We start from the raw sequence: 14,278 nt of genomic DNA, 5'->3' as shown, positions 1-14,278 counted from the left end.
TGGGTTGTGAGGCTGGAGGTTTCAAGATGGAAGGGAAATCTTGGTGGGTAAGGACACTGCCACTGGATTGCTCAGTGTTGCTTCTCAGTCTTTTTCTACTCAGTCTTCAGGGTTTTGTCCCCACTTCCAGTGCCCTGTTTGCCAGGTTTCAGTCTGGGCTGGCTGACCTTGGATGGGTCACTTAGCCTGAGTCTCCCTTTTGCATTTTGTGTAATTTCATTCATAATAGGACCCACTTCTTTATTGGGTTCTTGCAAGAAGTAACCGGGATTGTGGGAGTCCCTCCCCTGCAACAGGACCTGGCACAGAATAAGCTCTGTCAGTAGGTCATCATCACTGGTTAGGGATTTCTCCACTCACTCGTTGAGACACCTCTCTCAGAGGGAAAGTTAGCTCTCAGAGCCTCTTCGCCATGTCTGTGAAAATAGGAAAATAGAAATGGGAAAGATCACATCTTTCCTAACCACCATTTGCAAGGGTTATGCTCGTACTGCCCTACATTGTTGTGTTTAGTTATGTGTGTTGCTTCATGTAGTCCTTCAGCAACCCCGGAGGTAGGACTCCTTTAATAGAGCTTCTTTTAAAGGACTCTGGGAAAATGGGCTCAGAGATGCAAAAGAAATTGTCCAAGGTCAACATGCTTGTCTTGCTCCTTCTCAGCCAATACACACCTGTGAGGTCATGAGGGCAGAGCTCCCCTTAAAATAATCCGGCCTCCCTCTGAAGTACCGTGCCAGATTATGGATTACTGCCTCGTTACTTTGAGGATTAGGTGAAACAGATCAGGCTCTGTGAGCATTAGTTGTCATTCTTAGTGTCTTTCGTTTCCCCTTCTCACTACAGGTCAGAGAAACATGGCAGCAAGGAGAATTGCACAGGAGACTTTTGATGCTGTATTGCAGGAAAAGGCTAACCGATATCATATGGACCCCAGTGGTGAGGCTGTAGGGGAAGCTCTTCAGTTTAAAGCTCAAGGTAAATTAAAGTGCCTGTTTTTTGGGGGGGGATGGAGCGTGTGTTTAGGGTTGGGACAAGACCCCGACCTGCAACTCCTCAGATCCTACCTTCTTATTTGTTAAGGGGGGAGAAAATTTTCTCTTGGTCCACCTGTCATGTCACATGATTATGTAGAAGGAAGTATTGTCATTATCTCGAGGTTCTTCTCCCTGGGCACCTTCCCCCACCTAAAGACGGTTCTTAAATAAACCTCCTGGCTCCATCCCCACCATCGCTACCCAGGTTTGAGCTCTTATCAGTTCTCACCTGGATTATTGCAATAATCTCCTCCTGAAAGGTCTTTCAGCTTCTGGCTTCATTTCCTCAAATCTGCCTTCCCCACAGATCTCTTAATGCCAACCTTGCTGGGCCAAGTCCCTGCTTGGAACCTTGGGGCTCCCCATTTTGGGTTTACATCCTCAGACAAGTGCAGGAGCAGCCAGGTAACTGGTATGTGCAAGACAGGAGGGCCTGGGGGGCCTGTGGAGCTGCTGAATGTAGGCCCTGCCTGAAAACATTCCTTTTGCAAAGTTTTGAAACATCATGCCAGCAGAATTAAAAACGGTGCCCATGGGGCTTCCCTGGTGGCACAGTGGTTGAGAGTCCGCCTGCCGATGCAGGGGACACGGGTTCGTGCCCTGGTCTGGGAAGATTCCACATGCTGCGGAGCGGCTGGGCCCATGAGCCATGGCCACTGAGCCTGCGCGTCCGGAGCCTGTGCTCCGCAACGGGAGAGGCCACAACAGTGAGAGGCCCGCGTACCGCAAAAAAAAAATGGTGCCCACACAGATTGCGGACAACTTGGAGGTCCTTCACAGCACACGAGGCTCCTAGCCCTCATCCCCTGCTTTGGGCCTGTTGTTTCAGTTATACCGTGTGCCTCTCTGTGTTTTGAATCCCTCATCCCAGCTCTGCATGGTTAATTCCCTCAGGCACTAAGACCCAGCTCACAGGTGCCTTCCCCCAGGAGGCTCTAGTAGGCCTGGAGATTGATTTTTCACTGTGTACTTGCTCCTCTGCCATGGGCTGGCCTCCTCCAGGCCTCCTTTGGGCCTGTGCTGTTTGCTGCTGCACCAGCCCTTGAGCCAGCTGAGGTGTAGAGGAGGCTTTCTCAGTGTTGGCTGGATGCGCCTAAGTGCTTGGGGTAGGGATAACTGTTATTATGTGCTTTGGACCTGGAGAAACAGGCTTAGAGGCTGTCTCCAGATTCTGAGTTTTCAAAAATGAGTAGCAGACAAAACTATTCCTGTTACGAAAGATGGGAAGAATTAAGTAGTTAAGAATAGGATGTAAAAAGCCTCTTTGCTGTTTCCTTATCCTTCAGAAGTAACCATATCTGTGGTGTTTTGTGCATCCTTTAATTCTTTTAGCCATATGTGAATCCTGAATACTTAATGTGTTTTTATATATACATACATATACGTGTGTATATGTATGTGCATATATATGTGTATATACATAAACGTGTGTATGTATATGGGTATTTGAATCTTGGTTTACCTTTATCTAGAGACTCAAACACTAATACATATCTTAAGTTACCTCAGGGAAGGTTGGGGGCAGGGGAGACTGTGAACCCAGTAGGGTGCTAGATGGTTCTGGAACCATCTCTTTTTCACAGAGCTGCATGGTCCATCGGTCAGCCTTTCTCTGTGCGCGTGCTCTACTCTGCACTTTTCCAGTGCCTTGTAAACCAAGTCATTGGAAGATCCTGTTGTGTAGAATCCAGCCACTGCTTTACCTCTAGTGCTACCACCCTCACCAGGCCACCAGTAACCATCACTGTCTGGATTATCTTGGCGGACTCCTTGCTGGAACATCCACATCCACTCTTGTCCCTTGTGGTCTGTTCCCCACAGCAGCCAGTGAGGTCGTCCCTCTGCTCCAACCCTCCCTCACCCTCCACCCCCATGGCTTTCTGTCTCGTTCATAGTAAACCCCAGAGTCCTGTCAAGGGCCTGACTTGATCTGGTACCCACCCCGTTCTGTTTGCATCTCCTGTCATAATAGTTCCCTAATTTTGCTGCACATTAGAATCATTTGGGGGCTTTTTAGAAACCCTAATGCCCAGGTCAAACCTCATTCTAGTTAATTAAGTCAGGATGCCCCAGGGACTTAAGTGTGCAGCAGAGTTTAGGTTCTGCCTTCTTACCACTTTGCCCCTCTTTCCCTCTGTTCCATTCTGGCCACATTTGTCCCCTCCTCGTCTTACCTCAGGGCTTTGTCCTCACACTCCCTGTGCTTGGTAGGCTTTCCCCACAACTGCCGGTTCTGACCCCCACAGCAGGTCTCTGCTACTCAGATACATTGTTTCAGAGTTGCCCACTTTGACCAGCCTGTCTAAAAATGTCCTTCCCTCCTCACAGTTCCCGCCTGTTTATCTCTTATTGGCACTTCCTTACACCTCAAGGGCTTTTTATGTTTGGCTCCCTCAACTGACAGGTCCAGGAAAGTGGGGTCTTTGCTATCTCCTTTCCCTGTTGTAACTTCAGGGCCTATAACAGCGCCCACATGCAGTAGGTGCTTAGAAAGTACTGGTTGGACAAATAAACTTGGATTTATACAAAGCCCTGGCTTCCTGTGGCCTCTTGGCCCATCACTACTTCCTGGCATCTCTCTCTCCCTTTTCTTACATTTGACTTTTTGACTAGGTAATAGATTCTGATTCAAAAGCTAGAAAGTAAGAAAGGCACTCTGTGCAAAGTCTCCCTGAGGCCCACTGTTCCCATATGCCCATAGTTCACTTCTGTTGCTGGCTTCTTACAGTTTCTTTTTTTTTTTTCTTGGCCACACCACGCTTCTTATGGGATATTAGTTCCCCACCAGGGATTAAACCCAGGTCCTTGGCAGTGAAAGCGTGGAATCCTAACCACTACATTGCCAGGGAATTTCTCTTACAGTTTCTTTATGTACAAATGAGCAAATGCAAACATAGTTTCCTATTTTTCTCATTTCTCCACAGAGGAGGACAAAAGTACACAGTGTTTAGTTTCCATTGTGGCCTCTGTTGTTGTGGCTTGTTTAGCTTCTGTCTTCCCTCCTATCTGCTTCAGTCTCTGTTTTTCCAGGAACTGGTTGGCCTAATGGACCTTTCTGAGGGAGCCTATCAGCCAACTTTGGGTCAGATGCTCAGCCAAGGCCCAGCCAGCTGTGGTGGGTGCAGTGTCAGATATGGCTCCTGCCTCAGTGGCACTGTGGGCCAAGAGTTCCTCATAGGAAGCAGGGGAAGCAGACATCCTCTAGAAAACCCATCTGCTGTGTGATAGAAGTAGAAATACACAGGTGTTCTGGTCGCAGTAAAGAAGCCCAGGTTACTTGGGGACCAAATACCCTTCCCTGAGTCTAAAAGAGGGCTTGTAAAACAGAGCCAGGGCAGGAGAACTGAATGAGTGAGAGGCACTCCTGCCCAGCCTCGATGGACTTTCATCAGGGCAAATGCAGGCCCAGTACTTGTAGGTCTTCTGTTTTGTTTTTTTTTTTACTTTTTTTTTTTGCGGTACACGGGCCTCTCACTGCTGTGGCCTTTCCCGCCGCAGAGCACAGGCTCTGGACGCGCAGGCTCAGCGGCCATGGCTCATGGGCCCAGCCGCTCCGCAGCATGTGGGATCCTCCCGGACCGGGGCATGAACCCGCGTCCCCTGCATTGGCAGGCGGACTCTCAACCACTGCGCCACCAGGGAAGCCCGGTCTTCTGTTTTTATAAGTAGTAAATCTATTTTTAAGTGAAACCACACACGTTTTAAATGTTGGCAACAAATATGGGCTTCTAAAATGCACTCTGACTGATAAAGCACCCCTGCTGGCTGGTGGTCTGTGGATCATCCATTTGCAGCCTGTGGTCTAAAGTACGTTTGTGTTTCTTTTTGGATTGTTTATTTCAGATCTTCTAAGGACAGTCCCAAGAGCCAGAGCAGATATGTATGATGACATTCATAGCAACAGCAGATACACTCTGGGCGGATCTGTAACTCATCCTCGAGACACTGGGAGAGAAGGCCTGAGAAGTGATATATTTCCAGGACCTTCCTTCAGATCAAGCAACCCTTCTGTAAGTGACGACAGCTACTTTCGCAAAGAATGTGGTCGGGACCTGGAATTTTCCCACCCTGACTCCCGAGACCAGGTCTTCGGCCACCGTAAATTGGGACATTTCCGTTCTCAGGACTGGAAATTTGCACTCCGTGGCTCTGGGGAACAAGACTTTGGCCATTCAGTTTCTCAAGAATCCTCCTGGTCACAGGAGTATAGTTTTGGTCCTTCTGCATTACTGGGGGACTTTGGCTCCTCCAGGCTGATTGAGAAAGAGAGTTTGGAGAAAGAGAGTCGGGATTATGAAGTGGACCGTCCAGGAGAGGCAGACACTGTGCTCCGGGGCAGCAGCCAAGTCCAGGGCAGAGGCCGAGGTCTAAACATCGTTGACCAGGAGGGTGCCCTCCTAGGAAAGGGGGAGACTCAAGGCCTGCTCACGCCTAAAGGAGGGGTCGGGAAACTTGTCATGCTGAGAAATGTGAGCACAAAAAAGGTACCCACTATAAGTTGTATCACTCCCAAAACTCAGGGCACTAACCAAATTCAGAAAACCACCCCAAGTCCTGATCTGACCCTGGGGACAAACCCAGGGACGGAAGAAGTCCAATTCCCCACTCAGAAAATCCCTTTGGGGCTTAATCTGAAGGATATTCGGCTCCCCAGAAGAAAGATGAGCTTCGATCTGATAGATAAGTCTGATGTTTTTTCGAGGTTTGGGATAGAAATAATCAAATGGGCAGGATTCCACACCATAAAAGATGATGTTAAATTTTCCCAGCTTTTCCAGACTCTCTTTGAACTTGAAACCGAAACCTGTGCTAAAATGCTCGCCTCATTCAAATGCTCCTTAAAACCAGAGCACAGAGATTTTTGCTTTTTTACTATCAAATTTTTAAAGCACTCTGCTTTGAAAACACCCAGAGTTGATAACGAGTTTTTAAACATGCTTTTAGACAAAGGTGCTGTGAAGACCAAAAATTGCTTTTTTGAAATCATAAAGCCCTTTGATAAATACATAATGAGGCTACAAGAGCGGCTGCTGAGGAGTGTCACACCCCTGCTCATGGCCTGCAATGCCTACGAGCTGAGTGTCAAGATGAAGACCCTCAGTAACCCCCTGGACTTGGCTATTGCCCTGGAGACCACCAATTCTCTCTGCCGGAAGTCTTTAGCTCTTTTGGGACAGACGTTCTCCTTGGCCTCTTCTTTCCGGCAAGAGAAAATCTTAGAAGCCGTCGGCCTCCAAGATATAGCTCCCTCTCCTGCCGCATTTCCAAACTTCGAGGACTCTACTCTGTTTGGGAGAGAGTACATCGATCACCTGAAGGCCTGGCTGGTCAGCAGTGGTTGTCCACTCCAGGTCAAGAAAGCCGAACCCGAGCCAACCCGAGATCAGGAGAAAACGGTTCCTCCTACCAAACCTGAAATTCAGGCTAAGGCTCTGAGTGGTCTGAGTGATGGTAAGGAAAGCAGCAAAAGTTTCTATTTGTTGCGATTTGCTTGCTTTTCATGTTTTCTTGTAATGTCTCTCATTCTCTTTGATATTTGTACATAAAACTCTTTTAGCCAGTTGGAAACAAATCAGAATTTTAGTAGTTAACTCACAGTGACCCAGTATACATGCCTGCCATTCATTCTGTAAGCATGTAGGCATGCATTAGGAATCTTTTGTCTGTTACAGAAGTCCTTAGACTTTCTGGGTCACAGACTCCTTTGGGAATCTGATGAAAAGCTGTGGTCCTTGCCAGGGAAAATACATATATGTTTGTACACAGTGTTGCACTTTCTGGGGTGTTTGTGTCATCCTGCAGCCAAGTTTTAAGAAGGCTTGTTCCAACAGCACCCCTTCTCTACCCGCGCCCCCGCCAAGTTATTACTAGAAGGGAGAGTAAATGCTGGGCACAGGCTCTTAAGAATTCCCCAGGCTTCTAAGGGAAAGAAGTCACAAAACCCAGCCCCTCCTTTACTGGGATTAAGGGGGCTATAGGAGAGGCCCCAGCTCAGCTCAGCATGGGGAGTCGGGAAGGCCATGTTTGAGCTGTTTTGAGGGATGCGTGGTGGAGGCACCTTTTCACCTGCTCGCTTTTCTAGACTAGCTAAAGGTTGAGAGATCACTTAGGTATACCTGGTAACCTGCAGTTAACGAGTTGGCTTACTGGGGAGGGGAAAGACCTAGAAGAAGGTAATAGAAATAGAAATGACTGGCTGGTGTCCCTTGTCCCTCCCCCTTTGCTCTCAGGATGGACGTTCTTACAACCCAGACATCCCAGAGGTCATGAGCACACATAGTGGCCATGTGGCCATTTAGGAAGTCCCCTTTCCCTCTGATACAGTTTTCAGCTTCCATTGCCCCAGCCAAGTTGGGAAGTCTCATTTGTCCCTGAGTCTCTTCAATCCTCTCCACCCTCATGGAGCCCTGACTGTGACAGGCACTGGGTAGGTCACTCCACGGATGGACGGCCACACCTACTCCCAGAGAGAGAGCCTTCCAGTAGTGGGCTCAGGGCTGAAGCAGGACCTCTCCCCACATCCCCCAAAGCAGTGGGGTGGAAAGTCAGTATAACAGCGATACTGAAGAACTGTAAGGACAAAAACGTCCCCCATAACCTAAAGTTGCCTGCCACCGTTCCCTGGTTGTGCTGCTATGCAGGCATGCCTGTAGCTGCAGTCTTGCTGTACTGAAAACACTACAATCTGCTCTTTTACAGGATTATCAAAAGCTCTTTTCTGTGTTTCTGTGGCATTTGCAGCATCATGGCTAAATGTGAATTTACCTCACCTCTCCCTTGATGTTGGACTCATGGTGCCTTTTACTAGAGGCTTCTGAGGCTGAGCAGAGCTCGGTTCCCATGAGATTGGCATCTGCAAAGCATTGGCTCCTTTTCTGGTCAGCAGGTAGACAGCACCAGCGCCCACGTCTTATGGGGCGCTGCCCTGCCATTACTTCAGTACTGTTAGAAATGCTGGGATGACATCTTTGGTTGCATTTATTATTGCTGTTATTTTTGTTAAAAATGTTTTTGAATCCTCCCTTAAAGGAGATACTCACAGAATGATTGCTGGGCCAAAAGTAGGACCCACTTTCTGGCCCTTACTATGGTCATCTTCTCTAGAGATGGTTGCAGTGATGCACAAATTTCATTGTCTTTGAAAGCTTCTGACTTTGAATCTCTTATTCTTTTGTAAAATCATATAAAACTAGCAGTTCTATAAAATAAGAGCCAACAACAAAAAAAGGGAAAGTAATTTCAGAGGGGAAATGACAGGACAATTGAAGGATTGACTCATCCTGTGTTAAGAACTGACATTGATGTTTAAAATACCATTCCACAGAGCAAACTGGAAAACCTCTCTAGTTTAGGGGTGATTTTTATTGAATGAATGAACAAATAGACCATTTGTGCTATTAAAACTAGCAAATATCAGAAAACTAAACAATCTTAGTGTGTAAGGACATAATGCTCTTCTGCGTTGCTAGTGGCATTGTAAATTACAAGTCATTGGAGAAAATTCACACTTTAAGAAATCTTTTCTTTTCAAACGTTCAGCAGATATTTTCTGTGAACACCTACCTTGGAACTACTGACTTTTTTTGTTTGCAGTGTGCGGGCCTCTCACTGTTGTGGCCTCTCCCATTGCGGAGCACAGGCTCCGGACGCGCAGGCTCAGCGGCCATGGCTCACGGGCCCAGCCGCTCTGCGGCATGTGGGATCTTCCCGGACCGGGGCACGAACCTGCGTCCCCTGCATCGGCAGGCGGACTCTCAACCACTGCACCACCAGGGAAGCCCTACTGACTTTTTTAATTGGGAAATTTTTCTTTGTAAATTTATGTATATGTTTTATGATTACAAAACACATGTGTGTTTAACTTTTATAGATAAAGCAAACACACAAAATGAAATCCCTGATAAATCTACCACCCATAGATAACCTCTGTTAACTTTCTGGTATATTTCCTTCTAATTTTTTTCTGTGTGTCTGTATTTATGTATCTCTTTTCCTTTTTTTCGTATTGCAACTCACAGTTTAGATATACTTTTTACATATTTTATACCTAGATACATTTTATGTCTTTTGTGCTCCCCTTAATATTGTGAACATTCAAGTTAAGATGTATGCAAAAAGTGGTTTGGAGTTGCTACACACCATTTTCTCCTATAGAATATGTATATATATTGCTCTGTACAGTCATCGTAAGTTTGTGACTATTTCTCTCCTAGCGATTATGCTGTTATAGCTTTTGAGAGGATACTTTGCATATTGGTTTCGAGAATAACAGGCCCCTTTCCTCTTTTCAATGCTGGTCTGTCATGAACGAGGATTTCAGTTCCTGGTGCCTGCTTATGCTCCATCCTAAGCCTTCAGTTCTGTCCTGGTCTTCCCAGGACCCATGTGGTCCAGTGTGTTTCTCAGAAAAGCCCTTCTGTGTGTTCCAGAGGTCCCCCAGCGAGCAGACCACAAGGTGGTGGACACCATTGACCAGCTGGTTACACGTATTGTTGGAGGCAGCCTGTCTCCCAAAGAAAGAACTCTTCTCAAGGAGGACCCTGCTTACTGGTAGGTCTTTAAATGTTGCTCTTCAGAATTCCTCCCATTAAGTACATGGCAATGTTTTTGTTGCTCTGATGATGTCCAGAGAAGAGGGTGAGATGTTTATTTTGTGCTGTGGTGTAGTCAGTGGGAAGAGCATGAGGGTGGGTCAGGTTCATGTGGGTTCAAGCTCCAGCCTGCTGCTTACCTGCCATGTGGCCTTCTCTCATCTGGACATGGAGCACTTTGTCCCTGCTGTGCTGGTTTGAGGATGAGGTGAGAGGTGTATGCAAAGAGTGAGTGTAAGATAAGGAATATATCTCAGCAGTTGTTTGTGATTTATTGCTACTGTTTGTTAAACTTTTTCCTTTTGCCTTATTGCCTCTTCACTTGAATAGAACTTTTTAAAATTAAGGTTTTCACCGTAAATACAGTATTTGCTCATTAGAGAAGGTAAAGAAGAACAGAAAATTGGGCAAAGCCACCTGTGTGCTTACTGGCATTCACTGGCATTTTTGGGTATTTGCTTCCAGTCTTTCTGCTCATTGCAAGCTGTTTGGTTTTTAACACAGTTGTGATTATGCTGTGATATACCCTACTCCTTTTAGATAACACAGGAAAATGCTCGTATTCCCTACTTTTTGTAAACATTTCAGATGGCTATGTTTACCAGTTCGCAGAGTAGGTGGTCAGTTTATCTAGCCATTCCTCTCTTGTTGGATTTTTAGAATATTTTTGATTGTACACTATTTTTAATTTTTTCTGTGAATAGCTTAATGCGTCACATTTTTGTGTGTGTTTAGGATTATCTCTAGATTAGATTGCTGGAAGTGGAAAGGTTTTATACTTCGTTAACTTTTTAAAAAATGATCAAAGTGGCATATGCCCTTTGTAAAAACAGAGAAAAGTAAAGAGGCAAAGATGGAGTTACTCAGAGCTCTCCCACTTTTCCCCCACAGTGTGTGCTCTGTAGTTGTGTCCTGTGTTTTTTTTGTTTTTTTTGCAGTACGTGGGCCTCTTACTGTTGTGGCCTCTCCCGTTGCGGAGCACAGGCTCCGGACACGCAGGCCCAGTGGCCATGGCCCACGGGCCCAGCCGCTCTGCGGCACTTGGGATCCTCCCGGACCGGGGCAGGAACCCGCATCCCCTGCATCGGCAGACGGACCCTCAACCACTGCGCCACCAGGAAAGCCCGTGTCCTGTGTTTTAAACTTAACATAATTGTCCTTATTATCAATGAACGCATACTATTCCTTCTTACACAGTATACTACACTCAACCATTGCCCATTGGTGGATTCTTAGATTCTAATAACGTTATGATGAATGTTGTTTTGCTTTTATTTATGTCTACATTTCTGGCAGTTTATTACGGTAATATCTGGGAGTAAAATTGCTAGTTTAAAAGGAAAGCTCATTTTAGAGGCTTTTGATCTGTGTCAGTGTTTCTCAACTGCAGCATTATTATTATTATTATTTTTTTTTTTTTAAAGAAGATGTTGGGGGTAGGAGTTTACTAATTAATTTATTTATTTTTGCTGTGTTGGGTCTTCATTTCTGTGCGAGGGCTTTCTCTAGTTGTGGCAAGTGGTGACCACTCTTCATCACAGTACGCGGGCCTCTCACTATCGCGGCCTCTCTTGTTGCGGAGCACAGGCTCCAGATGCGCAGGCTCAGTAGTTGTGGCTCACGGGCCTAGTTGCTCCGCGGCATGTGGGATCCTCCCAGACCAGGGCTCGAACCCATGTCCCCTGCATTAGCAGGCAGATTCTCAACCACTGCACCACCAGGGAAGCCCAACTGCAGCATTATTGATGTTTGAAGCTGGATAATTCTCTGCGGGGGGACTGTCCTGGGCATCCTTGGCCTCCACTCACTAGATGCCAGTAGAAGCCTCCATCCCAGCCAAAAATACCTTCAGACATTGCTCAGTGTCCCCTGGAGAACAAGTTGTCCCTGGTGGAGACCACTGATCTTTATCATCAGGTTATTTTCCGTGATTGACACCCTCACTGCTACTCCATACATGTGCCATGCCCTCACATGAGTGTTTTGACTTAAAGATAATTTCATAGTGTGATGTTTTACCTTATATTCTTTTGTTAATTAAAGAGATTATGTGTTTACTCATAGGATTTCTAGTTGTAGTTCCTCTTTTTTGAGTGGTCTGTTCAGGTCTGGTATAGTCAATGTTGTATCCATACCAAACTCTCTATTTTTGCTGTTGTACTTACTAAAGATGCTTGAAAGGTGTAAATTTCTGGGTAATGGCACCAGGGCTTTGGTCCTAACCAGCACGATTTTTCAGGAGAAGAGTTGGAAATTGTTATGGTTTTATTTTTACAGATTTTTTTTTTTTTTTTGGCTGCACTGGGTCTGTGTTGCTGCACTCAGTCTTTCTCTAGTTGTGGCGAGCGGGGCTACTCTTTGTTGTGGTGTGCGGTCTTCTCATTGCGGTGGCTTCTCTTGTTGCAGAGCACGGGCTCTAGGTGCGTGGGCTTCAGTAGTTGCAGCACACAGGCCCTAAAGCGCGCAGGCTTCAGTAGTTGCAGTGCTTGAGCTCAGAAGTTGGGGCTCGTGGGCTGTAGTGTGCATGCTCAGTAGTTGTGGCTCACGGGCTTAGATGCTCCGTGGCATGTGGGATCTTCCCGGACCAGGGCTTGAACCCGTGTTCCCTGCATTGGCAGGTGGATTCTTAACCACTGAGCCACCAGGGAAATCCTTTACAGAATTCTTGAATTCATCTAGATTATGTTCCTGTGTTGAATAAGATAGGCATGTAACTTAAAAGGTAAAAAAAAAAAAAAAGAAAGAAAGAAAAGAAACTCAGTAACCTAATTGCCCCAATATCATTTATTGAATACTTTTTATTTAGCAAATACTTTTGCTTTCTGTGCACTTGGTATCATTCTAAGCACTTTACTGCTTTAAGCATTAGCTGGCCGAACCCTCATAAACCTTTTGAGTTAGGTATGTTGTCATCCTGATTTTACAGACAGAAAACTTGAGGCTCAAAAGAGACCTCTTGCCTCAAGGAGGCACAGCTAGTAAAAGACAGAGCTGAGATTCATATTCTGGCTCTGTGGTCTCAACCAGCGCTCATACTGAAGGAAGGAGGCTAAATAGCCTCAGATTGACAGATGAAAGCAGAGACCAAATCCTCTGGGTAAGATGTCATCTAGACTTGGAAGACCCAGGGGCAATTTCCAGGTGATTGCCGAGGTGATTGGGCTGGAGGGAAGGGGGACCCTGAGAGGACTAGGAGCATGCCTCTCTGCCACATGACCTCTGCGCACTACCCAGCAGGTTCATGATCTCTGACAGTCGGGTGGCGGAAGGAAGCATAGCCAGAGCTGGGCATATGTGTGGCGGTGGGAGGGGGTTGCAAATCAGAAATGAATATTGAGCTCTAAACCAAGTATTTGAGGGAAACTGGCAGCATGAAAGAGGGCCACCCAACCCAGCAGATCTGGCACCTAAGAAGTTACTAGAAGGAAAAGAAGATTGTCTACAAGTACAAATGTGTAATTAATAGTCTTGGGTGGATAATAGCATATTGTATCCATGAAATAGGAACTGCTTGTTATGGAAAAGAACCAATTAAGGATCTTGGAATTGACAAATGTGATTGTTGAAATGATCTCAGTGGTCGGCTGATAGAATTGACCTGGATGAAGAACAGATTAGGGAGCTGGACTCAGAGACTTGATCACCTGTGACTTCCTTCAGAAAGAATTACCCAGAGACTGTAAGAGGAAAGAGTGTGCAAAAAACAGTGTTAAAGAACTAGTAAACACATGAAAGAATGCTCAACATCATTAATCATTAGAGAAATGCAAATCAAAACTACAGTGAGATATCATCTCACACCAGTCAGAATGGCCATCATCAAAAAAATCTAGAAACAATAAATGCTGGAGAGGGTGTGGAAAAAAGGGAACACTCTTGCACTGCTGGTGGGAATGTGAATTGGTACAACCACCATGGAGAACAGTATGGAGGTTCCTTAAAAAACTACAAATAGAACTATCATATGACCCAGCAATCCCACTACTGGGCATATACCCTGAGAAAACCATAATTCAAAAAGAGTCATGTACCAAAATGTTCATTGCAGCTCTATTTACAATAGCCCAGAGATGGAAACAACCTAAGTGTCCATCATCGGATGAATGGATAAAGAAGATGTGGCACATATATACAATGGAATATTACTCAGCCATAAAAAGAAACGAAATTGAGCTATTTGCAATGAGGTGGATGGACCTTGAGTCTGTCATACAGAGTGAAGTAAGTCAGAAGGAGAAAGACAAATACCATATGCTAACACATATATATGGAATTTAAGAAAAAAAAATGTCATGAAGAACCTAGGGGTAATATAGGAATAAAGACACAGACCTACTTGAGAATGGACTTGAGGATATGGGGGGGGAAAGGTAAGCTGTGACAAAGCGAGAGTGGCATGGACATATATACACTACCAAACGTAAAATAGATAGCTAGTGGGAAGCAGCCGCATAGCACAGGGAGATCAGCTTGGTGCTTTGTGACCACCTAGAGGGGTGGGATAGGGAGGGTGGGAGGGAGGGAGACGCAAGAGGGAAGAGATATGGGAACATACGTATATGTATAACTGATTCACTTTTTTATAAAGCAGAAACTAACACACCATTGTAAAGCAATTATACTCCAATAAGATGTTAAAAAAAAAAAACTAGT

At 45.7% G+C, this 14,278-nt stretch overlaps 1 protein-coding gene across 6 annotated transcripts in view; it reads left to right on the top strand.

The window, feature by feature from the left end:
• SUGP2 (SURP and G-patch domain containing 2) overlaps positions 1-14,278 on the top strand; it is a 32,504-nt gene that overhangs the window by 1,004 nt on the left and 17,222 nt on the right. For all 6 annotated transcript variants that reach the window (XR_014015815.1, XR_014015816.1, XR_014015817.1 and 3 more), the window contains exons 2-4: positions 844-975; positions 4,878-6,485; positions 9,464-9,584. Coding sequence is in view for 3 of the 6 variants with exons in the window: in XM_081233801.1 (XP_081089927.1) it covers positions 855-975; positions 4,878-6,485; positions 9,464-9,584 (1,850 nt within the window). In the remaining 3 variants the exon portion in view is untranslated. The remainder of the gene's footprint in view (positions 1-843; positions 976-4,877; positions 6,486-9,463; positions 9,585-14,278) is intronic.

Source organism: Mesoplodon bidens (assembly GCF_964165515.1).
Source record: "Mesoplodon bidens genome assembly, chromosome: 4".
NCBI lineage: Eukaryota > Metazoa > Chordata > Mammalia > Artiodactyla > Ziphiidae > Mesoplodon > Mesoplodon bidens.
Note: the sequence above shows the minus strand (reverse complement) of the source record. Positions and strands in the feature narration are given on the sequence as shown.